At 32.7% G+C, this 26,446-nt stretch overlaps 1 protein-coding gene across 3 annotated transcripts in view; it reads right to left on the bottom strand.

The window, feature by feature from the left end:
* Positions 1-26,446, bottom strand: part of Arp10 (Actin-related protein 10) — a 144,532-nt gene that overhangs the window by 17,983 nt on the left and 100,103 nt on the right. For all 3 annotated transcript variants that reach the window (XM_085811806.1, XM_035350319.2, XM_085811807.1), the window contains 6 exons: positions 17,034-17,141; positions 13,643-13,710; positions 10,278-10,360; positions 9,993-10,028; positions 5,086-5,183; positions 3,020-3,099 (listed from right to left, as the gene is read on the bottom strand). In XM_085811806.1, coding sequence (XP_085667932.1) covers positions 3,020-3,099; positions 5,086-5,183; positions 9,993-10,028; positions 10,278-10,360; positions 13,643-13,710; positions 17,034-17,141 — 473 coding nt within the window. The remainder of the gene's footprint in view (positions 1-3,019; positions 3,100-5,085; positions 5,184-9,992; positions 10,029-10,277; positions 10,361-13,642; positions 13,711-17,033; positions 17,142-26,446) is intronic.

Here is a 26,446-nt window from a genome sequence, read left to right as displayed (position 1 = left end):
AAGATGATGACATGGAATGGTGGAAAATAGCAGAAAAATCTGCATCAGAGGAAGAGTATTTGGGAGAAGAAGAGCTACTGATCAAAGAGACGGACTGCAACAATCCTGCTGCATTATATAAATTATTCTTCACGGAGGAGATATTGGAGATTATCGTTGAAGAGATGAATAGTGCATAGTGAATGCAGCATATGACAGGAGACAACATCAACAAGCATGAAACTCCGTTACAAAATGTGAATCGAATACCTTTATTGGTATCTTGCTTATTATGGGTGTAGTGCAGGTACCCAATTCGACTATATTGGTCCAAAAAGGGGATGTATGCAAATGCGCATATACAGAAAGAAATGAAATGTGATCGATTCTTGGCAATATTTAAATACTTGCCCTTTTCCGATAACGAAACAGGTAGAACTGAGGTTTGGTTAAATAAATTCCAAAATGTAGTTGATAAAATTCTTCGTACATTCAAAGATGCTGTAAAACCCAATAAAAATGTAGTAATTGACGAAAGCATGGTTCCATGGAAAGGACGCCTTAGTTTTCATCAATATATACCAGGTAAGCTGCACAAGTATGGAATAAAACTGTACAAACTCTGCCTTCCAGGCAGATATACACACAATATGCATATTTATTCCTGAAAAAATGAAATGAAAATTGTAAAAACACATTCTCATGATGTAGCCATGAAATTGATAGAAGATCTATTATTCAAGGGCCAGATTTTATTTACCGACAGTTTTTATACAAGTATTCCTTTAGCCGAAGATCTTCTCACTAAAAGAACATATAATTGCGGTACAGTCAAAAAGAATAGAAAATTTCTACCGCCGCAGGCAAAGCAAAAACAGAAACGGGGTGACATTATATCTCTTGAAAATTAGAGCGGCGTGAAATTTTTAAAGTGGTACGACAAAAGACCCCTGCGCATATTAACCACTTCGAGATCTCACAATTGCGCCATTATTCGTTGAAAAGATGACAAATTGAAACCAGATACTGTTTTTTCTTACAATAGTGCAAAAAAGGGAGTTGATATATCTGACCAAATGTTTTCCTATTATATATGTTTACGGAAAACGGTAAAATGGTATCGAAAAGTTGTCATGGAGCTAATATGCGGGACCTCTTTAGTAAATGCATGGTACATCCACAAAAAGTGGCGAACCAAGCATTACCAAATTTTAAAATTCATAGAAAAAATTATTGATTATCTATTGAAGAGTGTTGAGAATCCCCTTAGTGAAGAATTAATAGTAAGTAGACAGAAAAAAAAATCCGTGAGGAAGATGAGGAAAAGACGTAAAGAGTGTTACAAACGCTTAACAAACTTAAAAGATACACAGTATGCCATAAACAAAACAAAAAAAAAAAGGAATGACCTTTTGTAGCAGTTGTCCGGATAAGCTGGCACTTTGTTTAAAATGTTTTAAAAAATTGCATCGGAAACATAAGTAGTTATATTTTGTTATATTTAATGTATTGATTAAATTATAAGTTATGTATTTTGTGTTAACTGTTTGATTATATGGTAGAAATGTTAATGTATAATGTTAAATTAATAAAATTAAATTTTGTATTACATATTTTTTTATATACAAACATGGCCCATCAGTGATGCATGCTGCCCCACGGAACAATCTAGCATGGGCCACCGGTGGATCAGGCCGCCCCATGGAACAGACAAGCATGGGCCTCCAGTGGGTCATGCCGGCATCAACGTGTTAAATATACACCATGTTCACAGGAGTCCTTATAAGGTCTTTATTTATGCAACTGTTTATTGCAGACATATACTTCCAATTACAAAATTACTTTAAATGACCCACATATACATACTTTGACATTTCTAAACCTAAAAAATAATTTTCTAGGTTTTCAAATGCTAAAAATATATTACAAAATATTCTCATGCAGTTTTATTACTTTAGAGTCCTAATCATTAAAAAAAGGGGGGAAGAGATATGTTTTATTTGTGCAAATAATGATATGAATTGATTATATTCCAATATTGAAGCTCGCTGCTATTTTCTGATATTCTAAATATTTCATTCTTCAATTTGAGTATGATCCCAAACTTTGAAATTAAATACCTCAATCTTTTAATCATATGACAGTCGGACCTTTTACATTCTATCCTTTACAGTGAGTTAAGACTATTTTAACATTGTTGAAGAGCTTGGAGGGGGGAGGAAGCACACGAAAAGTTACATTTTGTAATTTTTACATAACTGAATTTTTAAAGGCCAAAACAAGAATATTTGCATCATTTACAACACTTTTGTAATTCGTATCCTATGTCTACAAACAGCAACTGAGAAAATAAAGGCAACATAAAGACATTTGGAGAGAAGGTGTATAATAAATGAACAGCCATTTAATGTACATAATTTTTTAAAATTAACCTACCATTACAATTTTTATAAGAAATCTGCTGTTGAACTTACTGTTATTAATCTCCTGCTGTAACTACTATTGAATATCTGTTTTACAATTAACTTACTATTGAAAGTTTCTTTCATGAAACATACACCGAACAGCCATTACATTATGACCACTCTCCATCTATAACAATGGGCTCGCCCAGGAACAAAACCACTGTGTGTGTGCAGCTGATGTTGCAGTATATAAAGCGGCTATGCATTGTCTTTCCAAACATAGCACAATTAGCGGCATAATGGGAAAAGCAGCTGATTTATCAGACTTTGTTAACGGTCAAATCTTTACGGCTTGCTGACTGGGAATATAGATATCAGAAACAGCACATTTAGTGGGCTGTTCATGTGCAGTTGTTGTGAGTGCATATCGAAAGTGGGGTATGGATGGTGAAACGACAAATTGCCAGCCAGCAGTGTCACTGACAGCGCATTGATTGTATATCAGAGTTGAATGCAGAATGGTTTAGCAATTACATCTCACATGCTAAATGCATTCAAAAAAATTTACAACTCTGAAATTACTTGTAAATATTTTTTTGATTGATAATTAAATCATACAATATGACTTGGCATACCTTAATGTTCCAGGAATTGTCAAGGTTTTCTCCCCATCAAGTGGATAGTTGACATCCAAAGGTGGTGGAGGAACTTCCAACTAAAAAAAGCACTGTCATATGATAACTATATTTTTTCAAAAACTGATACGAAAGAAACAAGTTCATTTTAAAATTACACAATTAATTAAACCTTAAATTGATATCATAAAGAAATGCTATATTTGTTTTTAAAGTATCCAAAATGAAGCCTCAAGAAAACTCAGAAACAGCTAATCAAATAAAGTGATACCCCAACTTAAGCAAAGTTACATGACTCCTTATTTTCACTACAGAATCTTGAAAAAAAAAAAAAAAAAAAAAAAAAAAAAAAAAAAAAAATCTAAAGTTAGATGAAAACAATGCTAAACCAAATTACTCTAACAGAAGAAGTCAATATTGTCAATATTGTCAACCAATTACATTTAAAAGTTGATAGTAAAAATTGCAGCAAGTTGTTGTACTCGCATAAATAAGATCTCACAGCTGATGAGCTTATGTGTAAAGATACTTGCACCTGACCGAGATCAACCAAAAAAAAACATATGAAAGTTGCACAATTTACAGAAGGTCTCAGCTTATTTCAAAAAGGTTAAAAATTTTGGAGAATATAGATTCTAACAAGGAAAACATTCTACATATAAGGCAAGGAATAAAATTATTAGTAGCTTGATGTGAAGAAATTTTATTTGGCAAGAAATATTAAGTCACCAGGTGAGATTGTTAAATTTTATGAAGTTATCACCATTGAAATAACTTCACCTTTTATTGCAAATTTATTTTAATACTATTTTATAAAGATATATATGAAAACTATTCTACACTATTTTTCTAAACAAGTGTTCTTTTAGTGTTTGGTTTTCTTTACATTGGTGGGAAAAATCAAAGGAACAATTATGAAAAAGTGCTTTGTGCTAATTTTATTGAGGTCCAATGAAAGGTAATTTGTAGCTCAAGGTCAACATCATGCAAACCAACAAGAGTCATCTTCACTATAGAAAAATATGTAGATTTCTGCGCCTGTTTTTTTTTTTTTTTTTTTTTTTTAAAGGGACAAATGTAGAAAGGAGTGCAAGGGCTGCTTCAAATTCTAGTTTCAAGCATTTTTTGAATAGATGAACAAAAGTTTTGCAGAAAAGTGGAATATAAGTAAGAAGTTTATTCAGTCAGAAGGCATCTGACAGATGGTGAAAAACAGCATGAGAATGGGAAAATGGAAGCAGGCCAGAAACTGATATAAGTCTGTAAAAAACTTAATCAAAAGCATAATCTCAGAAACATGGAAATGGTTTAAAGGCACCGGTGACGCATGCAGACAACCACATTAAGGTCAGAAATATGCCACAACAGATTGTGATGAAATGTACAGAACTTTTCTGTTTGAAATTAACAACAATCTAAAACTAAATTTTGCTTATCTTTAATAATTCTAGGGTTTTAGAGCTTTCATTAACAAGAATTCTAATGTTATAATATACAATGTACAAGCATATATATAGTTAAGTATGCAAGAAAGCTCAGCAGTAGTTATCAACAGAAATACTGTAAAAATGTTTAAATTTTGATGAAAATTTTTCTTAGCTGAAATACAATGAAAAAGCTAACATATTCATTTTCAAGTAACAGGCTTTTAAATTTTAGAAAAAATAACTTGAATCTGTTAAAAAAATCAATAAGCATGAATATTTTATTTGAAATTTGCTTTTCATTTTTTTTAAAAAATATAATCTCAGGATAATCTTTATTTTGGATGTGCTTAAAACATAATCATTTGAAGTACATCTGAAATATTAAATGGACTGGAATGTATTATTTAATTATAACAAAGCATACCAAGTCTATTAATACAGGATCTATACAACATGATCATATCATATTTATCCTTACATTTCCCAATTTGATGGCTCAAACAGAATTAGTATCCCTTCAGATTCTGCACTGGAGTCATTTTTTCAATGACAGTATTAATATAATGTGAATTAAAAACAAGATATTTCTTTTAATGAATAAAAACATAGCTTGAAAATTATCCTAAGAAAAAATAATACTTCTGGATCAGGTGAAACACTTCCTTTGATTTGCTTTCTGGCTTCATGTGCTTGAAGAATCAGGCCTCTTGCACGAGGAGTGACAAAACACGTACGAACTAAAATAGAAAGTTACAATGATTTAAATAAAGTAATTATAGAAATAAAAACACTCAAAATATCTTTGTGCTATTATAAAAGTAGCATAAGCGTTCACAGCTTATTTTAATAAAAATCAATAGTGAAAGATTACACACAATTACTGATTGAAATTTATTCTTAGACATACAGTAGTACCTCCTGTAAGGGATAAATCTGTTGATTTCCATTCCTTTGAATAGGAACGTTAGTGTGTTTACCTCTTTTTAAAGGACACTGGAAAAACATTAAAAAATAAGACAGAGGTAAAGAAATAAATAAAAATAGAAATACTTCTGGTCAGTAATTTTTTTGAGGTTTCAAAGGCAAGTTTGTGCCCAGTGAAAGATAGTTCTGTGACAAACGAACAATGAAATGAAAAGCTAATCCCTCTCCTTTGAAAAGTATTTTTCAGTGAAGAAAAAGGCAACAATACATTGGGAAAAAGCAAGTTGTTGTGTAATTAAAAGGATATTTCACATTCATAGAATTCAAAATCCAGTTATTTTTGTTAGTTCTCAGTAAAGAAAACAATGTTAGCAAGTTGTTAGGAAATCCAAGGCAGAGATCAATGAAAAAGAAAAGATGTTAAGATAAGCATAGTTTTACAAAGGAGGCCAAAAAAATTTTAACACTAAAACAAAAAATGTTACAATTCAGGTAGCAGAAATTAAAATATGTCAAGTTTTTTCTCCCCATCAAGTGGATAATTGACATCCAAAGGTGGTAGAGGAACTTCCAACTAAAAAAAGCACTGTGATAACTATAATTTTTTTTCAAAATTTGATAGGAAAGAAACAAGTTCATTATAAAATTACACAAATAATTCAACCTTAAATTGATATCATAAAGAATTTTTTTTTTTTTTTTTTTTTAATTCTAAAATGAAGCCTCAAACTCAGAAACAGCTAACCTAATAATAAGCTTAGTTTGAGAGATTTACAGCAGAATTTTATAATAAGTAAAAACCAAGTAAGACATGTGCTGAAGGATAGAGAAGAAATAAAAATATTCAGGTTAGCAATTCAAATGAAGGTCCAAGACTGTAAAACTTAAAAAAAAAAAAAAAAAAAAAAAAAAAAAAAAAAAAAAAAAAAAAAAAAAAAATGAAATTGATACAGTAGTGTTCAGTTGGTTTTATGCGTAAGCACAAACAATATTCCTATAAATGGAGTATTATTGCAAGAAAAGGCTAAAGGAATTTTGAAAAGTCTGGGACTACAGAGCTTCAAAGCACCAAATGGTAGGTTAGAGAAATTTAAGAGAAGGCATAATATTACTTTTAAGATTAATTGTCTTGAAGAAAAGTCAATAGGTACACGACATGTAACAGACTAAATAAATATGCTAAATGAAATCTGTGAAGAATATGAAGCTGAAATCATCTACAGTGCATGAAGCTGTATTATTTTATCAAATTTTGCCTAATAAAACTCTTTGCTTTAAAGAGAAAAAAGTTCTTGAGTTGTAAAAGCTCCAAAGAAATGTCTCTCTCTCTCTCTCTGTAATTTTGTTGTAACATAGAAGGAGAGTTTAACCACTTGTAACTGAAAAGACCCAAAACCAAGATCCTTCAAATATATCAATCCAAAAACTTTATTGGTCCATTGCCATCACAATAAAAATTCATGGATGATGGCAAAGCATAATGCCAGAATCGTTAATTGCTCTTGATGAAACAATGTTTAGAAAAAAATAGGAAGATTCTACTATTTCTTGATGATTCACCAGCCCATCCACCAAAAGTAAAACTGAAATCAGTGAAATTAATGTTTTTCTCACCTAATGGCACATCATTTAGACCAATGTTTCTTAACCTTTCTAGCGAGTCACACCCACTGAATCTAAAAAGATATCGCCGCACCCCATTGAAAAATGTGTTTTAATTTTTTTAGTCCAGAAAAATACATTTTGGTACTTTTCCGTTTTGCTGGTGCAAGCTATAAAGTCGCCAATAATGGTACAACTGATGCCAAATGGTATATCTTCGCTGGTAACCTTATATTGCCTTATATATTATATATATATCTTATGCCTCGTTTTCAAAACAAGTGGCAGCCATTTCCCATTTCTTATCAGATTATCTTTCAATACTGCCATACAATTACATTGAATTTTTACAAGATAATTGAATTTTATGCCCTAAGACCATTCGCAGTAATTAAGTCAATTAGGATGGAATCAAACCGCTCACACGATGGCAAAGATATAGATAAGGCAAAGTCAAGGGTTAAATTCATAAATTCTAATGAGAATGCATTAGCGAAGTAAAGCACTGCAGTTTTACATACGAACGGGCTGGCTGCATGGCCGTTTTCGTGGCTTTCCCCCTGTGTAATGTGTATACAAGCCAGTTTCCCTTAGAAAGTCCTCCACGAAGGCATCCCTTCCCTTAGGCAGATAGCCCTCGAGGATTTGCCATAATTACACAAAACCAAACCAAACCAGTTTTACATAATTTCCGAATAAGCTATTCGAACGAATGGAAATAATTCTTACATTTAAATTTGTATTCCAAATTAAGATTTAATTTGAAATTAGTGTAGATAATTACTGAGAGAATTAGATTTTTGTAGAGTAGTTTACCTGAGATACGATCACTTCGAGACACGTGATACGAGCCGGCAAACCACGATGTTGAACCATGAAAGCATAGTAAATTCTTAAATTTATGTCTTTTTACAAATTTGTCTTTATTTATTGGCTTTTTACAAAATTTTAAACCATATTAAAATGTTTATGCCTTCAGAATAAAAAGTTCTTAGAACTGACATTTGTTAACATTTTTTGTGTATACTGTTTGTTGTCGCTAACAAAGTCCGCTTGGCGAGATTTGCGCCGGCAAAACGGAAAAGTACCTACATTTTTTGCGAAACTTATTGTTTATTGAAAAACATTGTACATTTTATATAAATACAAAACAATATTATTTTTATTAATGACTAGTCTGTTGTTGTTTGTTCATTATTATACTGGAGAAGCGAGGTTCCTTTTTTGAAAGACATACGCGTAAGCCATCATTTGCATTTAAGCGATTTCTCGCTTTAGTTTTTATATGCAAAAGCGCATTGCATGTTGCAATGCGTTAAGTGAGCTGGGTGCTACCAATTTTTATGAGCTTCAATATTGGATACACTATTGCAGATTTCAAATATTTTATTATAAGAAATTTAATAAATGATATTTAATAATTTTTATGGTTAGGAAGGGGTTTCTCCCGCACCTCCAAAAATACATTCCCGCACCCCCAGGGGTGCGAGCACCCCCGTTTAAGAACCACTGATTTAGACCAAGGTATAATTAGAAGCTTCAATGTTCATTACAGAAAACAGTTTTTATGGCATGCTCTTTGTCAAGCTGCTTGCAGACACAGCCCTGAGCTTGCAAAATGTGTCAATGTATTGAATGCCATATTCAGTGGATAACAAAAGCTATTAAATCTGTATTCAGCATTGGAAAGAAAGCAGCCTTTGAAATTAATTCTAGTTTTGAGTAACCTAAATTGTTTGAACTTATCAAAATCAGTGGCAATGCTCAAATACAAGAATATTTAGAAATCAATGAAAGTTTATGTAGTGAAAACACCAATGATGACACAAAACATTTTATTTCAATTGTAGTTGATGATGTGAGCTTTAGCAAAAAATAGCTTGGAAAGCAATGAAGAAAATGAAGAAGACCCACATGAAAAGTGTGACATAAAAAACTATTCAGATGCCTTAAAATACACTTCTAATTAAAAGAAAAATTATGATAACTGTCAGTGACAGTGAATAATTTAAGACCATCAGTGACTTTAATATCCATATGGAAAAATGCTTGCAATGCACACTTTCAAACTAACCCATATAAATAGATTATTTTTTTTAAAAAAATTCTACAAGTACAAAAACTCTATTGTTTATTTCATACATTTTTGCAACATTAACTTCAAATTCAAATAAATACCTGTGTTGTTACTTGTTTATATATCCTTTATTTAAAACTTGATACAATCTGAATTTATAATTAAATTACATTAAGTATGTACACTCTGAAGAAGGGACACCCCTGTTTAAGAGACAAAATATCTGGTCCAGTGGGTATTCCTTTTTGCAAGGTACTACTATATATATGTTGAAACAAACTAGCTTTATTTTTTATGAAATAGATAAACTTTTCCAATACAAATGCTCTCTGGAAATAGTCGATAATATTTTTCTCACTGCTTTTTCTCTTTATTCACATTAATTATACTACAGCTATCTTAGCAAAGACAAAGCAGTTATAATCCAGTCAACTTTGAATCAGATAGAAATATAAAGCAATAATAGAAGTTGCCTATAAAATGCATTTACTTTAAATCACGAAAAAAGAATAAAATGCATGCTCAAAATAAGAAGAAGCATACTTGATTCAATTTTGTGTAACAAATTTTGATGAAATTATTTTTTAGAGGCGGGGCATACTGTATTGTAGCATTTTTTAAAACCCAAATGCTGCTTCATTAACAGTGACTTTAGAAAATAACACAAGTGATATAATAAGAATATAAATAGCATCGATAAGTATGATCAAATTAAATTTATTAAATTTTTCAGATAATTTTGATTTAAACATGTCTACAGTTTTATTGCTGATAATAAATAACTAAAAATGCCGGGATAACTTAAAAAAAATTGTTACATTATCAACACAGACTGTACCGTAAGTTAAATTTCACCCATTATTACAGCTATACAGTTCTGAATGTAATAGATAAATTACTTTACCACAATTGAAACTTTAGTATCTTTTTAATTCAGACTTACCTTTAATATCTTCCAACACTGACTCCTTCAATGGTTCTAAACAAAAGAAATTAGTTTGAGATTATACGAATAGATGCTATCACACGTATAACAAAACAATTTATCAGATTTATTTACTTCTGATTATCAGAAACACTTACCTTCTAATTCTTCATATGGAAGCAAAGAAAATACATTCACAAAATTAAGTTGTTTTTATATTAATAAGCAAAATTATTTTTCAAATATGTCATATGTCTCATAAAATTCAGAATAAAGGCTTAAAAATATTAAATAAATAAGTACCTGATAAAACTTCAGCTAATGTTCTTTCACCTGGAGCAGATGTTTTGACAGTTGCTTTTTCCATCAATTCAGCTTCTATCCTCCTATTAACAGAAGGAAAACATAATTATTATATGATATCCAAGCACCATTTTTCATCTGAGCAGAAAAATATGCAAACTATGTAATTATATGACTTTAAGTGTTTCACATGGTTGCAATTTACAAAATATAAGTAACTAATTTTATTATATCTAATTTTTTGATAAAATTCAAATTAATTTACTTCATTTAAATCACACATACATTTTACTGAAAAATTTGGATATTTACCATTAAAGGAAGACACATGCAGCAATAGTTTGTTTCAAAATAAGAACTGTCAATAAAAAGTTTTTAAAGTATGCCATTTTATTTCATTCTTTGTTCACTTAAATAACTTACATAAAAAAAATTTTGTTTTTGTGTTTTAATTCTTATATTTAGGTGAAAAATATCACAACAGTCAAATCAGCCAATGATAAAAGTATATTTTATCACTAGAAGTATCAAACTGATGCTTGTATCTTTGTTAAAAGGCTGTCTGACGTGTTATTCTATAACAGAAAAGATAAAAAAATTGTTGAGACATTACATACAGTGGATGGACAAAAATATGGAAACACCTTGTGAAATGCATGTTTGAAAAGAAAGATTGATTTTAATGAAATATGTAGGTGGCGCTGGCATTTTTGACTACTGACGCCACCTATACAACTTCGTAAATGTGCTAAACAGTTCAGTTGTTGTCGGAGTACTGTTATGTGAGGTTGTCATTGCATTATGTCAGAGTTAACAGACTTCAAACGTGCGCAAATTGTTGGAGCACGTATGGTAGGTGCTTTCGTAAGCAAGGTAGCCGAGGTGTTTAGTGTTTCAAGAGGTACTGTATCGAAGATTTATTCCACATATTTGAAAAGCGGAAAAACATCATCTGCTAAATCACTGCGCGGACGAAAGTGTGTCCTGAGTGATCGTGACAGATGATCATTGACGGCAATTGTGACAAAAAATAAGAAGACCACAGTTGCAAAAGTTACTGCTGAAATGAATATTGTGTTACCGAACCCTGTGAGTACCACGACAATTAGAAGGGAGCTTCATAAACAGGGAATTGCTGGCCGTGCTGCAATTGAGAAGCCACTCATCAGTGATGCTAATGCCCGTAACAGGAAAAGGTGGTGTTTAAGTCATAAAGAATGGACTATAGAGCAGTGGAAGCGAGTAATATGGTCTGACGAGTCTTCTTTCACATTGTTTCCCACTTCTGGCCTAGTTTACGCCTGGAGAACGCCATCTCAAGCCTATAATACAGACTGCTTGTTGCCAAGAGTGAAACATGGCGGGCGTTCTGTTATGGTTTGAGCAGCCATATCGTGGTTCTCTGCTAGCCCCATGATAACTGTGTCAGGGCACATGACTGCCAAGACTTATGTGAACATTTTGGCCGATCAAGTTCATCCCATGGTACAAACTTTGTTCCCCGATGGCGATGGTGTCTTTCAAGACGACAAAGCCCCTGTTCACACAGCTCACATTGTCCAGGACTGGTTTTCTGAGCACGAGGATGAGTTGTCCCATCTTTCCTAGCCACCGCAGTCATTAGACCTGAATATTATCGAACCTTTGTGGTCTATATTGGAATGGAAAGTGCGTTCTCGTTATCCACTGACAACATCGTTATCTGAACTTGCCACCGTTTTGCAGGAAGAATGGTATAATATTCCCTTGGCAAACATACAGGAACTGTATTTATCCATTCCGAGAAGACTGCAAGCTGTTTTGGATGCCAACGGGTTTCCTACACCATATTAAGCAAAGAAACATGTCTTTTTAAAGGTGTTTCCATATTTTTATCCAACCCCTGTAAATATGGTAAACTTTCATAGTTACTGCTATGCACTGCTAAATGCAAAAAAGTTTATAAACTGTAATTATTTTAAAGTTGACAATATTATGTTATCGAGAAAAAAATGATCCCAATCTAACCTTCTCCTCAAATGATTAGTTTAGTTACGCTGTAAATATACTCACCTGTATGGTGACTGGGTGTGAATAAAATAGTCCCAATAAAGCTCATGCATGCCATAAAAGGCAACTGAGTACCCAGCATCCGGAGGTATAGCCAAGCACCTTGCCTCTTGGCATTATATCAAGAGACTGGCCCTCCAGTTTGGGGGACTGGGCATACGGCCAACTCCCTTAGATTGTAAAAAAATATTAAATTAAAAAACCTCAACAAAGTGCAAGAACCTGCTTCACTCTACCCAGACAACTCGGAAAGGAGCTGAGAATTGGTACTTGGAATATACGCACCTTGTTTAAAGGTGGTGCACTGAAAATATTAATAGATGCCGGAATTAACTACGGTACTGGTGTCCTCACAATATAGGAAATGAGGTAGCTGGAGCATTGATAAGAAGGAATGTGGGAGGTACTGCATTTGTCACGACAAATATGACCAATTTGATGTGGAATTCATTGTGAGCAAAAGACTGAAAAACTCAGTTCTCGATTTCCAGGCCATCAACATTAGGCTTTTTCTGCAAGGTTGCCTAGATGACATAACTTAATCAAGAATAAAATCTTGAATTCTGGAAGCGCTAGGGGAAAAAATTAATCCAATTTTGAAAATTATATGTATAATATTGTGAAGGATACTTTACACCCTATTTTAATATATCTTGTTAATCTATTTACTCACTACTAAATATCTTGTACTTCTCTACATTAAGTATTATCCTTTTAATGGACAGCAATGAGCTCAGCTTGCATTCCACTTACCCACTGCAGTGGGTGCAAAGGAGCCAGCTAGTATTACAAATTACATTGACTGACAGGCATTGCATGTATTTCGGCAGAAAGAATTGCTTAATCTCGTAACTACAAAAGGGTTAAAGATTACTTACCAGCACAATGTTTGAGCTTAATATCATAATATTACAATAAATAACAAAAACCTTGTCCCGTTGTTGGGAGCAAAAATGTGCAAGGCAGAACATGCTGGGGGTCATCTATCACAATGTCACACATAGAATTTCCTAAATAACATGAGTTATGTTCTCTCCTGGGTCTTTAAGAGTTTTCAAATTACCTATGTAAACCTTTGTTTACAGCAAATCTGCCATACATATTTTTTAAAAAAATTCCAGAGTTCTTTCAAAATGATATGAGTATGTACTAATTTTATTGAAATGAACTTCCTAATCTATCAACTAAAATGAAAAATCATCCATTTTTTATATGTGTATAAAAACATATAATCGGGTTAAATATTCTTAGACCTATATTTTGACTGCGATAAATCCAACATGAAACTATTTCAAAATGCTTGGCAAATTATTTACCTATGAATTACCTGACCTCCAAGAGGAATATTTTCACATGCACTAAGAATAGGAACACCAGCATATATATAATACAAGTTAAAGAAAAGTTCGTATTTCAATTCTTTGGAAAAAGAAATAATAATGAATCTAATTTTTAAAACATTTAAATGCTATTTACTTTTTCAAAATACATATTTTTTAAATTTATGATTTATTTGCAATTATAATTTGAAAGATAACAGAAGTTATTATGAAGAATATCAAACTTAGCTATAGAATATGTATAGAAAAAACTGACACTAACAACATTTTTTGCAGTACTACTTAATTATTCAACTAAAAAAAGATACAAGTGATCATTCTGGAAAGAATTCTTCAATATCAATATGTTCAATAATCAAGAACCATACTAACAAGTACATGTATAACAGTTTCTGTTTTTGCTTCTTTCTAATCAAAAGAATGCTTGTGAAATAGAAACATACATTAGGCAAAATATATGCAACTATAAAGATGATTTTATTATGGTGGCATGAATAATAGCCTAACTACTATTTACCTGACAGCTAATGAATTATATTGTGTTAAATTATTGCATTCTCCCACCTATGCTTTCATGATATAAGTGGTTAACACATCTAACTGCCAGTTGGAAGATCTGAGGTTTATATAATTTTCATAAGTTAACTTTTGGTTTATCATACTTCTTGGTTTTAAAAAATCTCAAAAAAAAGGCAACAGAACTAAAATGTTGGGAGACAATATTTTGCTACCACACAGATTTAATAGATTCAGTCTTGTGCCTTTTCTCAGTCAACTTTTAGCCAGAGAAAATACAAGGAATTATTGAATTCTTCCACATATGTTTGGTTAACCCATCCAGCTAGCACTAGAAAATCCGTAATTTGAGTTCCAGCAAGGATACAATTCGTTTTTTCATCTAAAATGCTGACAGTCTTTACAATGGCTGTCAAACTAAAATGTGACAGACAATAATTTATCTCAACCAGGATTTTGTTATTAGGTTTGATGCCTCTCTTCAGTTGTCTTTTTAAGTTGGGGATGATGTAAGTAATTACATTACTTGTAATGCTATAAGCCGTTAGCATGTAAAGTTGGCAAATGGAAAATTGGTGATTTGAAACTTGGCGAAGGCACACCTGAATTTTTATATTTCACAAATATGTAACCTCTAAAATGCTTTATGATATTTCTCAGTAGACCTTACTGTAATCATCAAGCTAAAATTCAGTAAGAAATTATTGGCAGTCTGATGTAGATGATAAAAAATCGGTTCTATTCTATCAATTTATCAATACTTAGTAGCAAATCTCATTACATAATTACATACATACAAGATTACATTGTTTGAAACCATTAGAACAACTACAAAATTTCTAATATGCATTTGAGTAAATTACTTATATTACTGGAACATCATATGCAGAGCTTAATTTCTAAGATGAGAAGTGACAGAGCCCTATGGAAGACCCAGCAAAGAGGAACAAGAGTAAACAAATAAATAAATGACTATTAAACTCATCAATAATTTAAAAATTAAATAGTTAATTAATTAATGTTTATAAATTGTTATTTAATCAATAATTATTATATGATTAATTAATTATAATTTAATTGATAATTATTAGATAATTAATTATTATGTATTGAAATAATTAAAGATTGAAGTAATTAAATTATTGAAACTAAATAAAATGTAAAGAGGTAAATTGAAATTTAATATGTGATTTTTAATATAAATTTATTGTTAAAATAAAATTTTCGAGATAAAATTTCTATTGAAATTGTTATTCAATTACATAAAAGAAGTGCCACAGCCTTCTTACTCAGGGCGTCGGTGCGTTCCAGTTAGAATTATGATTTATTAGAAAAATTAAGAAGCACCGGAGCTAAAATCCGGTGGGCTCCGGCCCAATTTAAGCTCTGATCGTAGGGGATAGGCTTTATCATCACAAAAATTAAATATACTTAAAGCATAGCAGATGAAAATTCCAGGGTGAAACAGAATGAGGGTATGAGTGGGTGGAAACAAAAATGAGGGGAATCTTGGTGAGAGAGAATGTTCTCTTTGACCCTCAGCTGATATAACTATAGCCATCAAGCATATGCATGTCAGGGGTAAAATGAATCCTGAATTTGACTAAGGATGAATGTATAGAGTTGCTGGTTACACTTCCCCCCCCATTAGTGGTTATTGTGGAAAGACGATGTATAGGATGTGCTTGAGCAGTTTATCTCAGTATTTCATTCTTATTGTACTCGCTGTCACTTAACACACATTTAAGAACATAAATTTTCCTCCCTGCGAGAATAACTAACTGTAAGCATGGATAACAATACACTAGATACGATGGCATGGCAAGAAATTTACACCCTCCAAAACAAACTCCCCCAAATTTATTGCCCTTCTTAAGGGGAAAGGTTTCTGCATATGAGTGGTGGGACTTTACTTGAACGTCTCATGTCCTCATGAGTTCGTATTTCTAGGGAAATAGAGTATTGCAAGGTCTGCTTATTGTTAAACTAAAACGCTCCTTTTTTTTTTTTTTTTTTCTCTCTCTCTTTAAATTGTGGTTCAGTTTTATAAAAAGAAGTACCGGAGCTCATCTTATTTAGGGCTCCGGTGCGATCTGGCTAAAATTATAATTTATCTTAAATTGAGAAGCACTGGAGCCGGGCTCCGGCACAATTTAAGCACTGATCATATGTGAATCAAAGTTATTAAACTGGTATATTTAGAAAACACTGACAATATTACAAATAGAAATAGAGACAAACAAAAATACATCACACTTAGTCAAAAAGCTATACAATTAATTGCCTATAAAACAATAATAACTGAAATATAAAAATACATCATACAACTAAAAATCATAACTTAAAAGTAGAAGCAATTTCAAATATCATGTAATTATTAAAGGTTACTAAAAGCACTGCTCTAAAATTCAATAAATTCAGAAATGGAAAAAAAAAAAAAAAAAAAAATGTGCCATGAAGCATACAACTAGAAGCAACTAACTGAATAGAACCACTTAATATTGATTATGATAAGCACATGCTTTCTAAGGCTCCAGTTTCTACAAACTTCTTACCATTTGAAATTAATTGAAACAAAATATGTTTCTCTAAAACATATTTTGTTTCAATTATTTTCAAATGGTAAGAATGTGTTTCACTTTTAATTTAATAACAGCTTTCATGTAAGTCTGAGTAAAATTCATCAAACTTATTTACTAAAAGCACAATACATTTCTTTTTAAACTATTAATATCAGTTCTTCTGTCTATTTCACTTGAATTAAAATAATATAGAATTGAAAATTACTTATAAAATTCAGTACAGATAAAATATAGCACGTAATATGTGTTATCAAAATAACAAAGGATACTGGGAGTGTAATTGTTTCAGAATAGCCCACATCCATTACCAATGCTGAAGAAATTCCTACAGTAAATAATGCCATAAGATGTGAAGGCACATAAATAAGAGAGGGGATCTAGAAGGAGGGAGTAAAAATATTACAGTAAAGTTATTTTTCAAGTCAACAGTCTAAAAACTAAAATATCTTTTGGATTGAAATTTAAAACTTATTTAAACTTTAGGCACCTATAAGAAATTCTGACATCAAAACCTTTTTTTTTTTTTTTTTTAAAGTAAATTCACGTGCACTGAACCTATCACATACAACCTACTAACATGAGCTAATTTGATCCCATTACAGCAAAAGTTAACATCTACAAATATTAATAAATGAAACACAGACATTTGAACATGTAGCAATGAAAAGTGTTCTTTTTGTATAATATGGAAACTCAAGGAAAGAAAGAATTTTTGGCATTGAATTTAGGTGGTTTGATCCTTATCCTGATTGATTATTCATCCATAATATCTAAACTCAAAAGACTTCCATATACAAATATATATATATCACATTGTCTAAGCCACGTTTCATTGGCTGTAGCTTCATGAAGTTTCTTCCCCTTTTACGTCATTCCACCTTGTTGGTGAGCTTTATTCTTATCTTTTCTGGAGGCAAACGCCCATTTTTAAGACATGGCTTTTTTCCCTTTTTTACAAATTTTAAACTCTTTAAGCTAGTAGGTCCTTTCTAAAAATCTTGTATTAATTGAATAATAGCAATTCGCTATTTATTTTATTTTGTGCATTTGCTTAACCAGGCTAGTTTGTATAGTTTTTTCTTACACCATTAATGTGTTTTTCATTTACGGACACGTCAGGAAATGAAGCAGAGAAATTGAGACTTAAATTTTAAATTTTTATCTAGGTTATTTTGTCAATTAAATAATCAAAAAAGTTTCGTGTACAGTCTCGATTCTTCTGTTTTGATGAAACGCGATATGGGATTGGCTGGATTCGAAACCATTGTGCATTTTCCCTGAAGAGTCCATATTGAGATTCGAATTAGGCTAATTTACCATTTACCGCTTCTTTGTATCTTTGTAATTTTGCTTATATCTTGAATAACTTTTGTGTTTCTATTCATATGTTTTAGGATAGTTTTAATATTAATCAACATTTTACTTTCAATTTGATTTGACTTTTAAATTCGCTAACTTGTCAATAAAAATTTTTGCGTTTTCAATAACGTCCTCTGTTACTTTCTTCACTATCAGAAGCGTGCATGGGTGAACGCTTTACTGGCTTTATGTGCATGCGTAGCGGACACGCACGTGCGTAAGTTTGTGGCTTTGAGGTCCGGATTATAGATCATTCCGGATAATGGACGTCCGAATTAGAGACTTTGTACTGTATTCTTGTGATAATTTCATTTATCTTGTATTTACACTTTTAATTGCAATTTATTTTTACTTATTGTTAAAGTTATTCACTGAAACCATAGTATCACATCTGCTTTAAAGCAAAAGTATGAAGAATATTCTTTTTACCCTCTTTTTACACTATATATATAAGTAAAAAGTAGTAAAAGGGATTAAAAATCAAATAGCCTAGTAGATCAAAAATAGTGCTTTTAGCTGCTGATTTTTAAAATTGAAGATAAATAAGAAAGAAGGTTAGAAACCTAGTAAAAGTCATAAAACTTTTGTGTATCCTATCAAATTCTTAAACTCCATGTAAAATAAGTGATAGAGCAAATTTAAAAAAAGTGATCAAACCTATCTAATCTACAGAAAAATTGAAAACGTGCACAAAAATATGATTGTTAATCTTCCCTGTTCAAAAGCTTCAAACAGAAATTGTCAAGGGAAAAGTGCTTGAAGCTTTCAACCAAGTTTATTAAAATCTTTTCACCACTTTGCCTTTAGAAGATATTTACAATAGCCTACTTACAGTCCCTGAAATGTTTTTGCAAATTCTTACAATAGTCTCAAGAGAAAAATGGAAACTTTTCCTAAACAGTGTCTTATTTAACAATTATCTACAAGTTGATAAAAAAAAATTAAACAAGTACAAGGAATACCTATGGGTCCTAGTGGACTGTGCATTATTCCTTTCAACACTATAATTTAAATTTCAGCAGTCACTAGATCTAGGACAGCGTAAATATTTTAAGCATGTTTACAGGTATATTGATGACATAATAGCTTTTAATAACTATAACAAAATAGAACACACAAATACTTATCCTACTAGCCTTAACGCTACTAACACACAGCAAAATGACATAGTCTACCTTGATCTTCATATTATTAATTACAAAATTTTAAAAATTTATGATAAAATGCAAAGAGTTCAAGTTTCACATGCTAAAACTCACCAATTGGAACATTTCAAAAAGAGTCATTGTTAATACTATTAATTCCCAACTTCTTAGAATAAAAAGAATCTGTAATAATACTAACCTTCTCCAAGAAGAAATTCATTACTTCATTAATATCCTGCAGGAAAATCACATTTCCCCAAAATAATTATACATTCCTTAATAAAAGCTGGCATTAACCTGATGTTTTAAATTACTTGTTTTAATGACATGAAATTTTTTATCCAAACCCGCAAGGAAGGTAGCTAGTGGATGACTAAAATAGTTAATCTAATGTAAAAATGTAAAGTGAGTTCTCTAAATTCTCTTTACTCTTAGAGAATTTAGCTTTTAAGATCAGAGTATTTTTACTAAATAATATTATGATTTACTCATTAACTCTTTCTGTTAATAATTTTAAGGGCCTCCTTCTAATTTCCCACAGTCGCTCTGAAGCCCGATTGCGTGAAACCTGACGACTTTTACTAACATTTTTCTCCTTTTTTTCCATTTCACCTGACTTTTGGCCAACAGAGCTTTTACTTTGAATTTTCACCATTTTGTTTTGTTAATTTGCTAAGAGTACTAACAGCTTTTAAAAATGATGCCATCTTGCACTAGACTCCCCCAGTGTTTTCCTCCCTTTTTTTCCCGGACACCTCCATTGGCTAACGACAAGATTACGAAGACTTGCTTCTTTTTAGGAAAGTCCTACAATAGGTGGAAATTGACTTGAGTTCTGGGAGCACTCCTTGAGTTTCCTTCACATTATGGCAACCTTTTTTTGTATGATTTTTGCTCAGTTTAATTTTAGCCAGAGTTTGAATCAGACACAGGTATGTTTTCTCATTTTACTTTATTTCTTCACCTTTTTACATTTTGAGCAAAAAGGTCCTCCTCTTAATCTTAACAGGACTTCTCTGTGCAGGTTTTTCCTTGGCAAAAGTTTTTCCTTGTTTTAATTTTACACAACTGGGCCTACCCTTAATTTTATATTTAAATATGACTTATTCTTTATATCTGAAAATTCCTGAATACTTTTATTTGTACATTAGCCTTACTAGGTGGCATTGTATTTGATTTTTTTAATTGTGTTTGATTTAATTATTTTAGTGTTCTCGTACTACTTTGTTTGTTTACATTTCTAAACTTTGAGTGATTTAAGACATGCAAACACATCGGAAAAAAGAGGAAAATCCAGTGAGACTTTTGTTAGTTTTAGTTTGAAGGGAAAATATATTTTGATTAATATCGTTTGGAGTCTCAATGGGTTAGCTAGATGAACGTGTTTGCATGCTCTTAGTTAATCAACTTGGTTGAAAACTTTAAGCACTTTTCCCTTGAGAAGTTCTGTTTAAAGCTTTGAACAGGGAAGATTAACAAATATATACACACTATGGAAAATTATACAGCCAGTGTACAGAACACATACTGAAAAAGCACAATTGGAGAATTGCTCAACAACAAAGAAAAAACAGAAAAACTTCTTGCAACAGCAATGAATTAAACAAACAAACAAAACAAAATCATGCCCCCAAAAAACTGAAGATAAATAATAGTTAGTTATTTTTAATTGGATTTATTCTGCACTTACAAGAAATATCTCTTTAAGTGGACCTTTATTACTTTGCCTTCGCCGGAGTTAATGAAAAGTTTACAAAAGTTGCCATAATCTTGGAATAAGAGACTTCAAAGTTTATGTGCAACTAGTTCAAAAAAATTTTTTTAGGCATAACATTTTAATTAATTAGCCTGAAGCTAAACTAATGCATCTTCTGATGGTAACTGAATAAATATGATAATTTGAAAATTTATATACAAACTTTCAACCAAAAGATAAAATATATATTAAAGCCAGTCTTGTTTTTAAAGTTTTGCAAAGCAAAATAATATGTTTAAAAATTAAAAAGGCACTCCTCCAAAACAAAGACTTAAAAATAAAATTGACAGCACTATGCTATAAGATGACTAAATCACTTGCTGTAGGAAATGAGAATAAAAGCTGATTTTTAAAAAAATTCTAGCAAAATTGGTATGCAATGAGAAGCCCAGATTAAAAATTAAAACATCTGATGTGGACATCATATGACTTCCCTGTATGGCCTACTTAATTATACACATTTTTTGCTGCGGTTCATTTAAACTTGTTTCCTTGAATTTCATTTGAGATACATTTTGATTCAATCAATTCAGTTCTCACTTCACAGCAAGTCAGAAATACATAAAAACTCAAATCATCTTCATTAAAAATTGTAAAATACAAAAAGAAACCTAAAACACCAAATACAGCTAAGAATAGATAGTTAAAAAAATAATTTTTACAATTACAATTAGATATTCTATGTAAAAACAAGCAATTCTGCTAGCAGGCAGAAAGACAAAATTTTCTGTGCACAAAATTTAAAGTTAATTTTTGGTCCTACAGGACAAAAAGTCACTGCAGTTGATGCACCAAATGACTTAACTCTCTATTCTACTGTTAATTCTGTTAACTGTAATGACACTGTATCATGTGTAAAAAACGTCAATGATAAATCTGGTGTAATTGCACAAACTCCTAGTGGAGAAAAAACAAAAATTTTGCTTAAACGGCCTTCGAAAAAAGGAAAAAGATGTGCAAGCAAAATTCAGGATTCAGAAGGCTTTACACAGCCGTGTAATATGGCTCGGCCTGCTAAATTAGTTAAAGCTAATTCAGAAATTAATGTTAGCAATAAATTTCATAAGCTAGATGAAAATGCTAATGCAGATAATACTGTCACTAATAATGATACGGAAATTAGTGAAGAGATTGAGGTTACTGAAATTCAACAACCGAAGGTGAAACCGATAATGGTGAAGCCTTCAATTAAATTTTTGGATTTCTCTAAAAAATTGAGGGCTGAAACTAATTTAGACTTTGCAGCTAAAGTTACTGGCGAGTTTTTAAAAGTATTTCCGAAAACGGAAAAAGATCACCGTCAGATAACAAAATATTTGGATGAAAAAAGTGTAGATCATTATTTAATTACCAGAAAGATGGATAGGCCCATCAAAATAGTTATAAGAGGTTTACCTATCGATTGCCCCTCAGATGACATTTTTGAGGAGCTGGTTAATTTAAAGTATAAACCTCAAAAAGTTACCCAAATGCTCAGAACCAAATCTAAGGCTCCTATGCCTTTGTTTCAGGTTCATTTAGAGAATGTACCAGGAGTGCAATCTATTTATGATGTTAAAAAACTGCTATGTTTCTTTGTTGAAATACCTCGTTATAAAGTGCGTGGAAATGTTGTGCAGTGTCACAACTGCCAACACTTCCACCACAGTAGTGAAAATTGCAAACTACAATGTGCGGGTGAAATGTGTGGGTGCACATCGTACTGATAAATGTAATGTTAAAAAATTAGACTCTCCTATTTGTTGTAATTGCCTGCAAGAAGGACACACCGCCAATTATCGCGGATGTCCGAAATTCCACCGACGCATAGTCAGAAATAAAACTGTGAATAAGAGTGCAAACTCAGGAAATGTAAATAATAATGTAAATAATAGTGTTAAAATGCCTAGTACTTCTAATGCAAATTTGAGTTATTCTGCTGTTGCCTCTGGGCGCAGTTATGCTAGTGTAGCCAAGGGTGACGTTCAAAGATCTGTAAATACTGTATGCACAAACAGACTGTCAGCAGTGGTGGTGCTGCTAGTGCTACTGTTGGTTTGGGTATGTTTATGGACTTTCTCAAAATAATCAAAGAGGTGTGTGATGTTTTAAAGGCATCACAGTTATGAAAGTTTTTCAAAAAATCTCGGCAGCCATGCCTGAACTGCGGGCTGCGGAGCATTCAGTCGATAAGTTGTTTATATTATTTAATGTTTTTGACAGTGTTTTTTCCAATGTTGAATAATTATGTATAGTGTAAACAATAGGTACTTAAGTATTATTACTTGGAAGGCAAATGGTTTGTTCCATAAGATTAATGAATTACGGGATTTTGCAAGTGAGCAGAGTCCCGACTTATTTTTCCTACAAGAACACAAGCTTGACCCTAAAATATCATTGTGTGTGGCAAATTACTATACCTACAATTCGCACAGAAGTACTACTGCTCCTCGCCCATGTGGAGGTGGCACTGCACTTCTTGTCAAACGCTGCATTCCCCATTATCACGTGAACATTCCACAGCTCTCAGCCGTAGAGGCCACAGCTATCTGCATCACAATAGACACTAACACTCCATACACTTTTGTCTCCAGCTACATTCCTCCCATGAGAACTGTGGCTGTCGTTAAGGCAGACCTTGAAGTTCTACTCACACTTGGTACACATTTTATTATTGGTGGAGACTTGAACGCAAGACTCCGCGCATGGAACTGCTACACTTCTAATGCAACAGGCAGACTGATTTATTCCTTGGCCGCATCGGCACGGTTTAAATTGGCAGTTCTAAGTACCCCAACATGGTATGCTTCTGGGTCCACCGCAATTATTGATTTTTTCCTGTTGTGGAACACCAGTTCTCCACTGGATATTTCCGTACTGGATGAACTTTCAAGCGATCACAATCCTGTTAGGATTACTCTGGACCTCAGCAGATATACTACACCAGACACCAGGGCCTTTCATACAGACTGGCAGGTCTTTGCCAAAGCCCTCTCCAACACACAGTACACTTTACCCACGATACACAAGGGGAGTGACATTAATAGTTTGGTCAAGAACCTCACTGAAAATATACAAAATGCTTATGAGAAAGCACAAGTTGAAGTTAAACCTGGCATGAAACACAAACCTCAAGAGCTCAGATTATTGATTAAAGAGAGAAATGCTGCAAGACGAGCATATCATCGTACCAGACACCGAGATGATAAAAGGAACTTCAATCGCCTGCGCGAAGCGGTCAAGTTTCTTACAAATAAACTCTCACAAGATCGCTGGAATAACTACCTCAGATCTCTTTCTGCAGAGGATAACTCCTTGTGGAAAGCAGTAAAGAGGTACAAAAAATGCTATAACGTTATGGTGATTTCCTGTTATGTTTTTACCACCAATCCTCGAATTCCATATCACAGATTATGGCGCGCTCCTTATCGCCATCACCACAACGTCATTCCGCCCCTTCACGGCCCTCAACGGATCCATTACACCGGAACTGAGAAAGCAGAACTTTTAGCTCAGCATCTGGAATCTCAGTTCTGCATTAACAACATTTCAGACTCAGACACTGAACAGCTTATTGCTGATTTCCACTCCAATTTTACAACACAGCCATGCACAGACAACATTATCTCAGCCATGCCATCGGAGGTCTGTCTCTATATCATGCGAATTGCAAAAAGGAAGAGCCCTGGAGTAGACGGGGTCACAAATGAGATGATCAAGCACTTCCCTGTCAAGATAATACTCTACTTCACCAAGTTAGTGAATATCATACTAAGATGGCAATACTTCCCAACCTGTTGGAAAACTGCCAAGATTGTCCCTCTGCTAAAGCCCAACAAGCCTGCGACTGCTCCTGAGAGTTATCGACCAATCAGTTTGCTAAGCTCAATTAGCAAAATCGTGGAAGCAGTTATTCTCCATAGACTAAACATCTTCCTGATCCATGAGCATAAGATCCTCATACCCTATCAGTTTGGGTTCAGGTGGAAGCACTCAACAGTTGTGTTAATAAGCAGTGGGATGCAACAACATCATGTCACTGGTGGACTTTTCTTAGATGTCGCCAAGGCCTTCGATAGAGTATGGCTGGATGCACTCATATACAAATTACACAACCTGGACTCCCAGACTACATCACAAACATAATTAAATCCTACCTAACCGGTAGACACTTTGTCGTTCATGTTTCTGGTTCATTGTCCACAAACCAGCCTATATGGGCTGGTGTTCCACAGGGATCCCTTCTGGGCCCTATCCTATTCAATATTTTCATGAACGACATCCCCACTATGCACAACACAACACTAGCCATGTATGCAGACGACACAACGATCCTTACGCAAAGTGCATTTGTTAGTTTAGCAATACAACAGCTACAACACCACATCTACTCGCTAGAGACTTGGCTGACCAAATGGAAAATCAAAGTGAATGTTGACAAGACACATGACATACTGTTTACTACTAAGAAGAATTTCCCTACTCACCTGCAAATGTATGATGTGGACATTCCCTGGGTCAAGCAGGTCCCTTATCTTGGGGTGATCCTCAGGAAATCTCTTACATGGAACCCACACGTTACACATATTCTCAGGAAGTTTCGAGCTAGTAAAGCTTCACTCTTCCCCTTAATTGGAGTGTTCTATCTATTCATAATAAGTTGCTCATTTACAAAACCATGTTGTGTCCAATTTAGTTATGCATGCCTCATCTGGGCATACTCGTGCAAAAGTTTGAGAAGGCAGTTACAAGCTGCCCAAAACGGGGTATTGCGTATCATATGTAATGCCCCCTGGTACATTCGGAATAGCCAAATTCGTAAAGAGTTAAGAATAGAGGATCTTTGTGATTTTTATTGCCGCCTATCTAGGGCATTTTATGATAAACAGGAACTTCTGGACAATCCTGTGGTTGTTAACTATTGTTATGATACTAGGGACCCCAATTTCAGTAAACACCCAAGGGCGATCCTAAATGTTAGTAATATGTAATTTTGTAAATGTGTTATGCAAATTGTTGCTCAGATTCTTTATTGTATATTGTTCTTTTTTCCTCATGATTGCATTTTGTTTTTACTAGTGGCACTAAGGCGTCACACTTCGTATTTTGTTTCTCTTGTGTGTGCATGTATTCTTCTGTGAAATAGTTGTTTTAATAAAAATAATTTAAAAAAATCTGAAATGTTTCAGATTTTAAATTACGTCCAAATTAAATTACGTTTTTTTAACGTTTTGTGCGTTATCTTTATTTGTTAAACATCATGTTCTTCATACTTAAACCATAAAATTCAATTCAACAGGAATATCGCAAAATAGTTTTGAAATGAGCATATCTTTAGAATTTCCGATACAAAAACTCACGCGCCGAAGATAAAAATGTTTTTTCTGCATAACGTTGCCATTGCTCGCTTTGAAATCCTTGAGTTTGTTAATCAAAAATTCGT

Source organism: Stegodyphus dumicola, chromosome 2 (genome assembly GCF_044657685.1).
Source record: "Stegodyphus dumicola isolate Sdum_Otavi_A_Nest chromosome 2, ASM4465768v1".
In the NCBI taxonomy this organism is placed as follows: Eukaryota; Metazoa; Arthropoda; class Arachnida; order Araneae; family Eresidae; genus Stegodyphus; species Stegodyphus dumicola.
The sequence above is the reverse complement of the archived record's forward strand: the minus strand, read 5'-3'. Positions and strand labels throughout refer to the sequence as shown.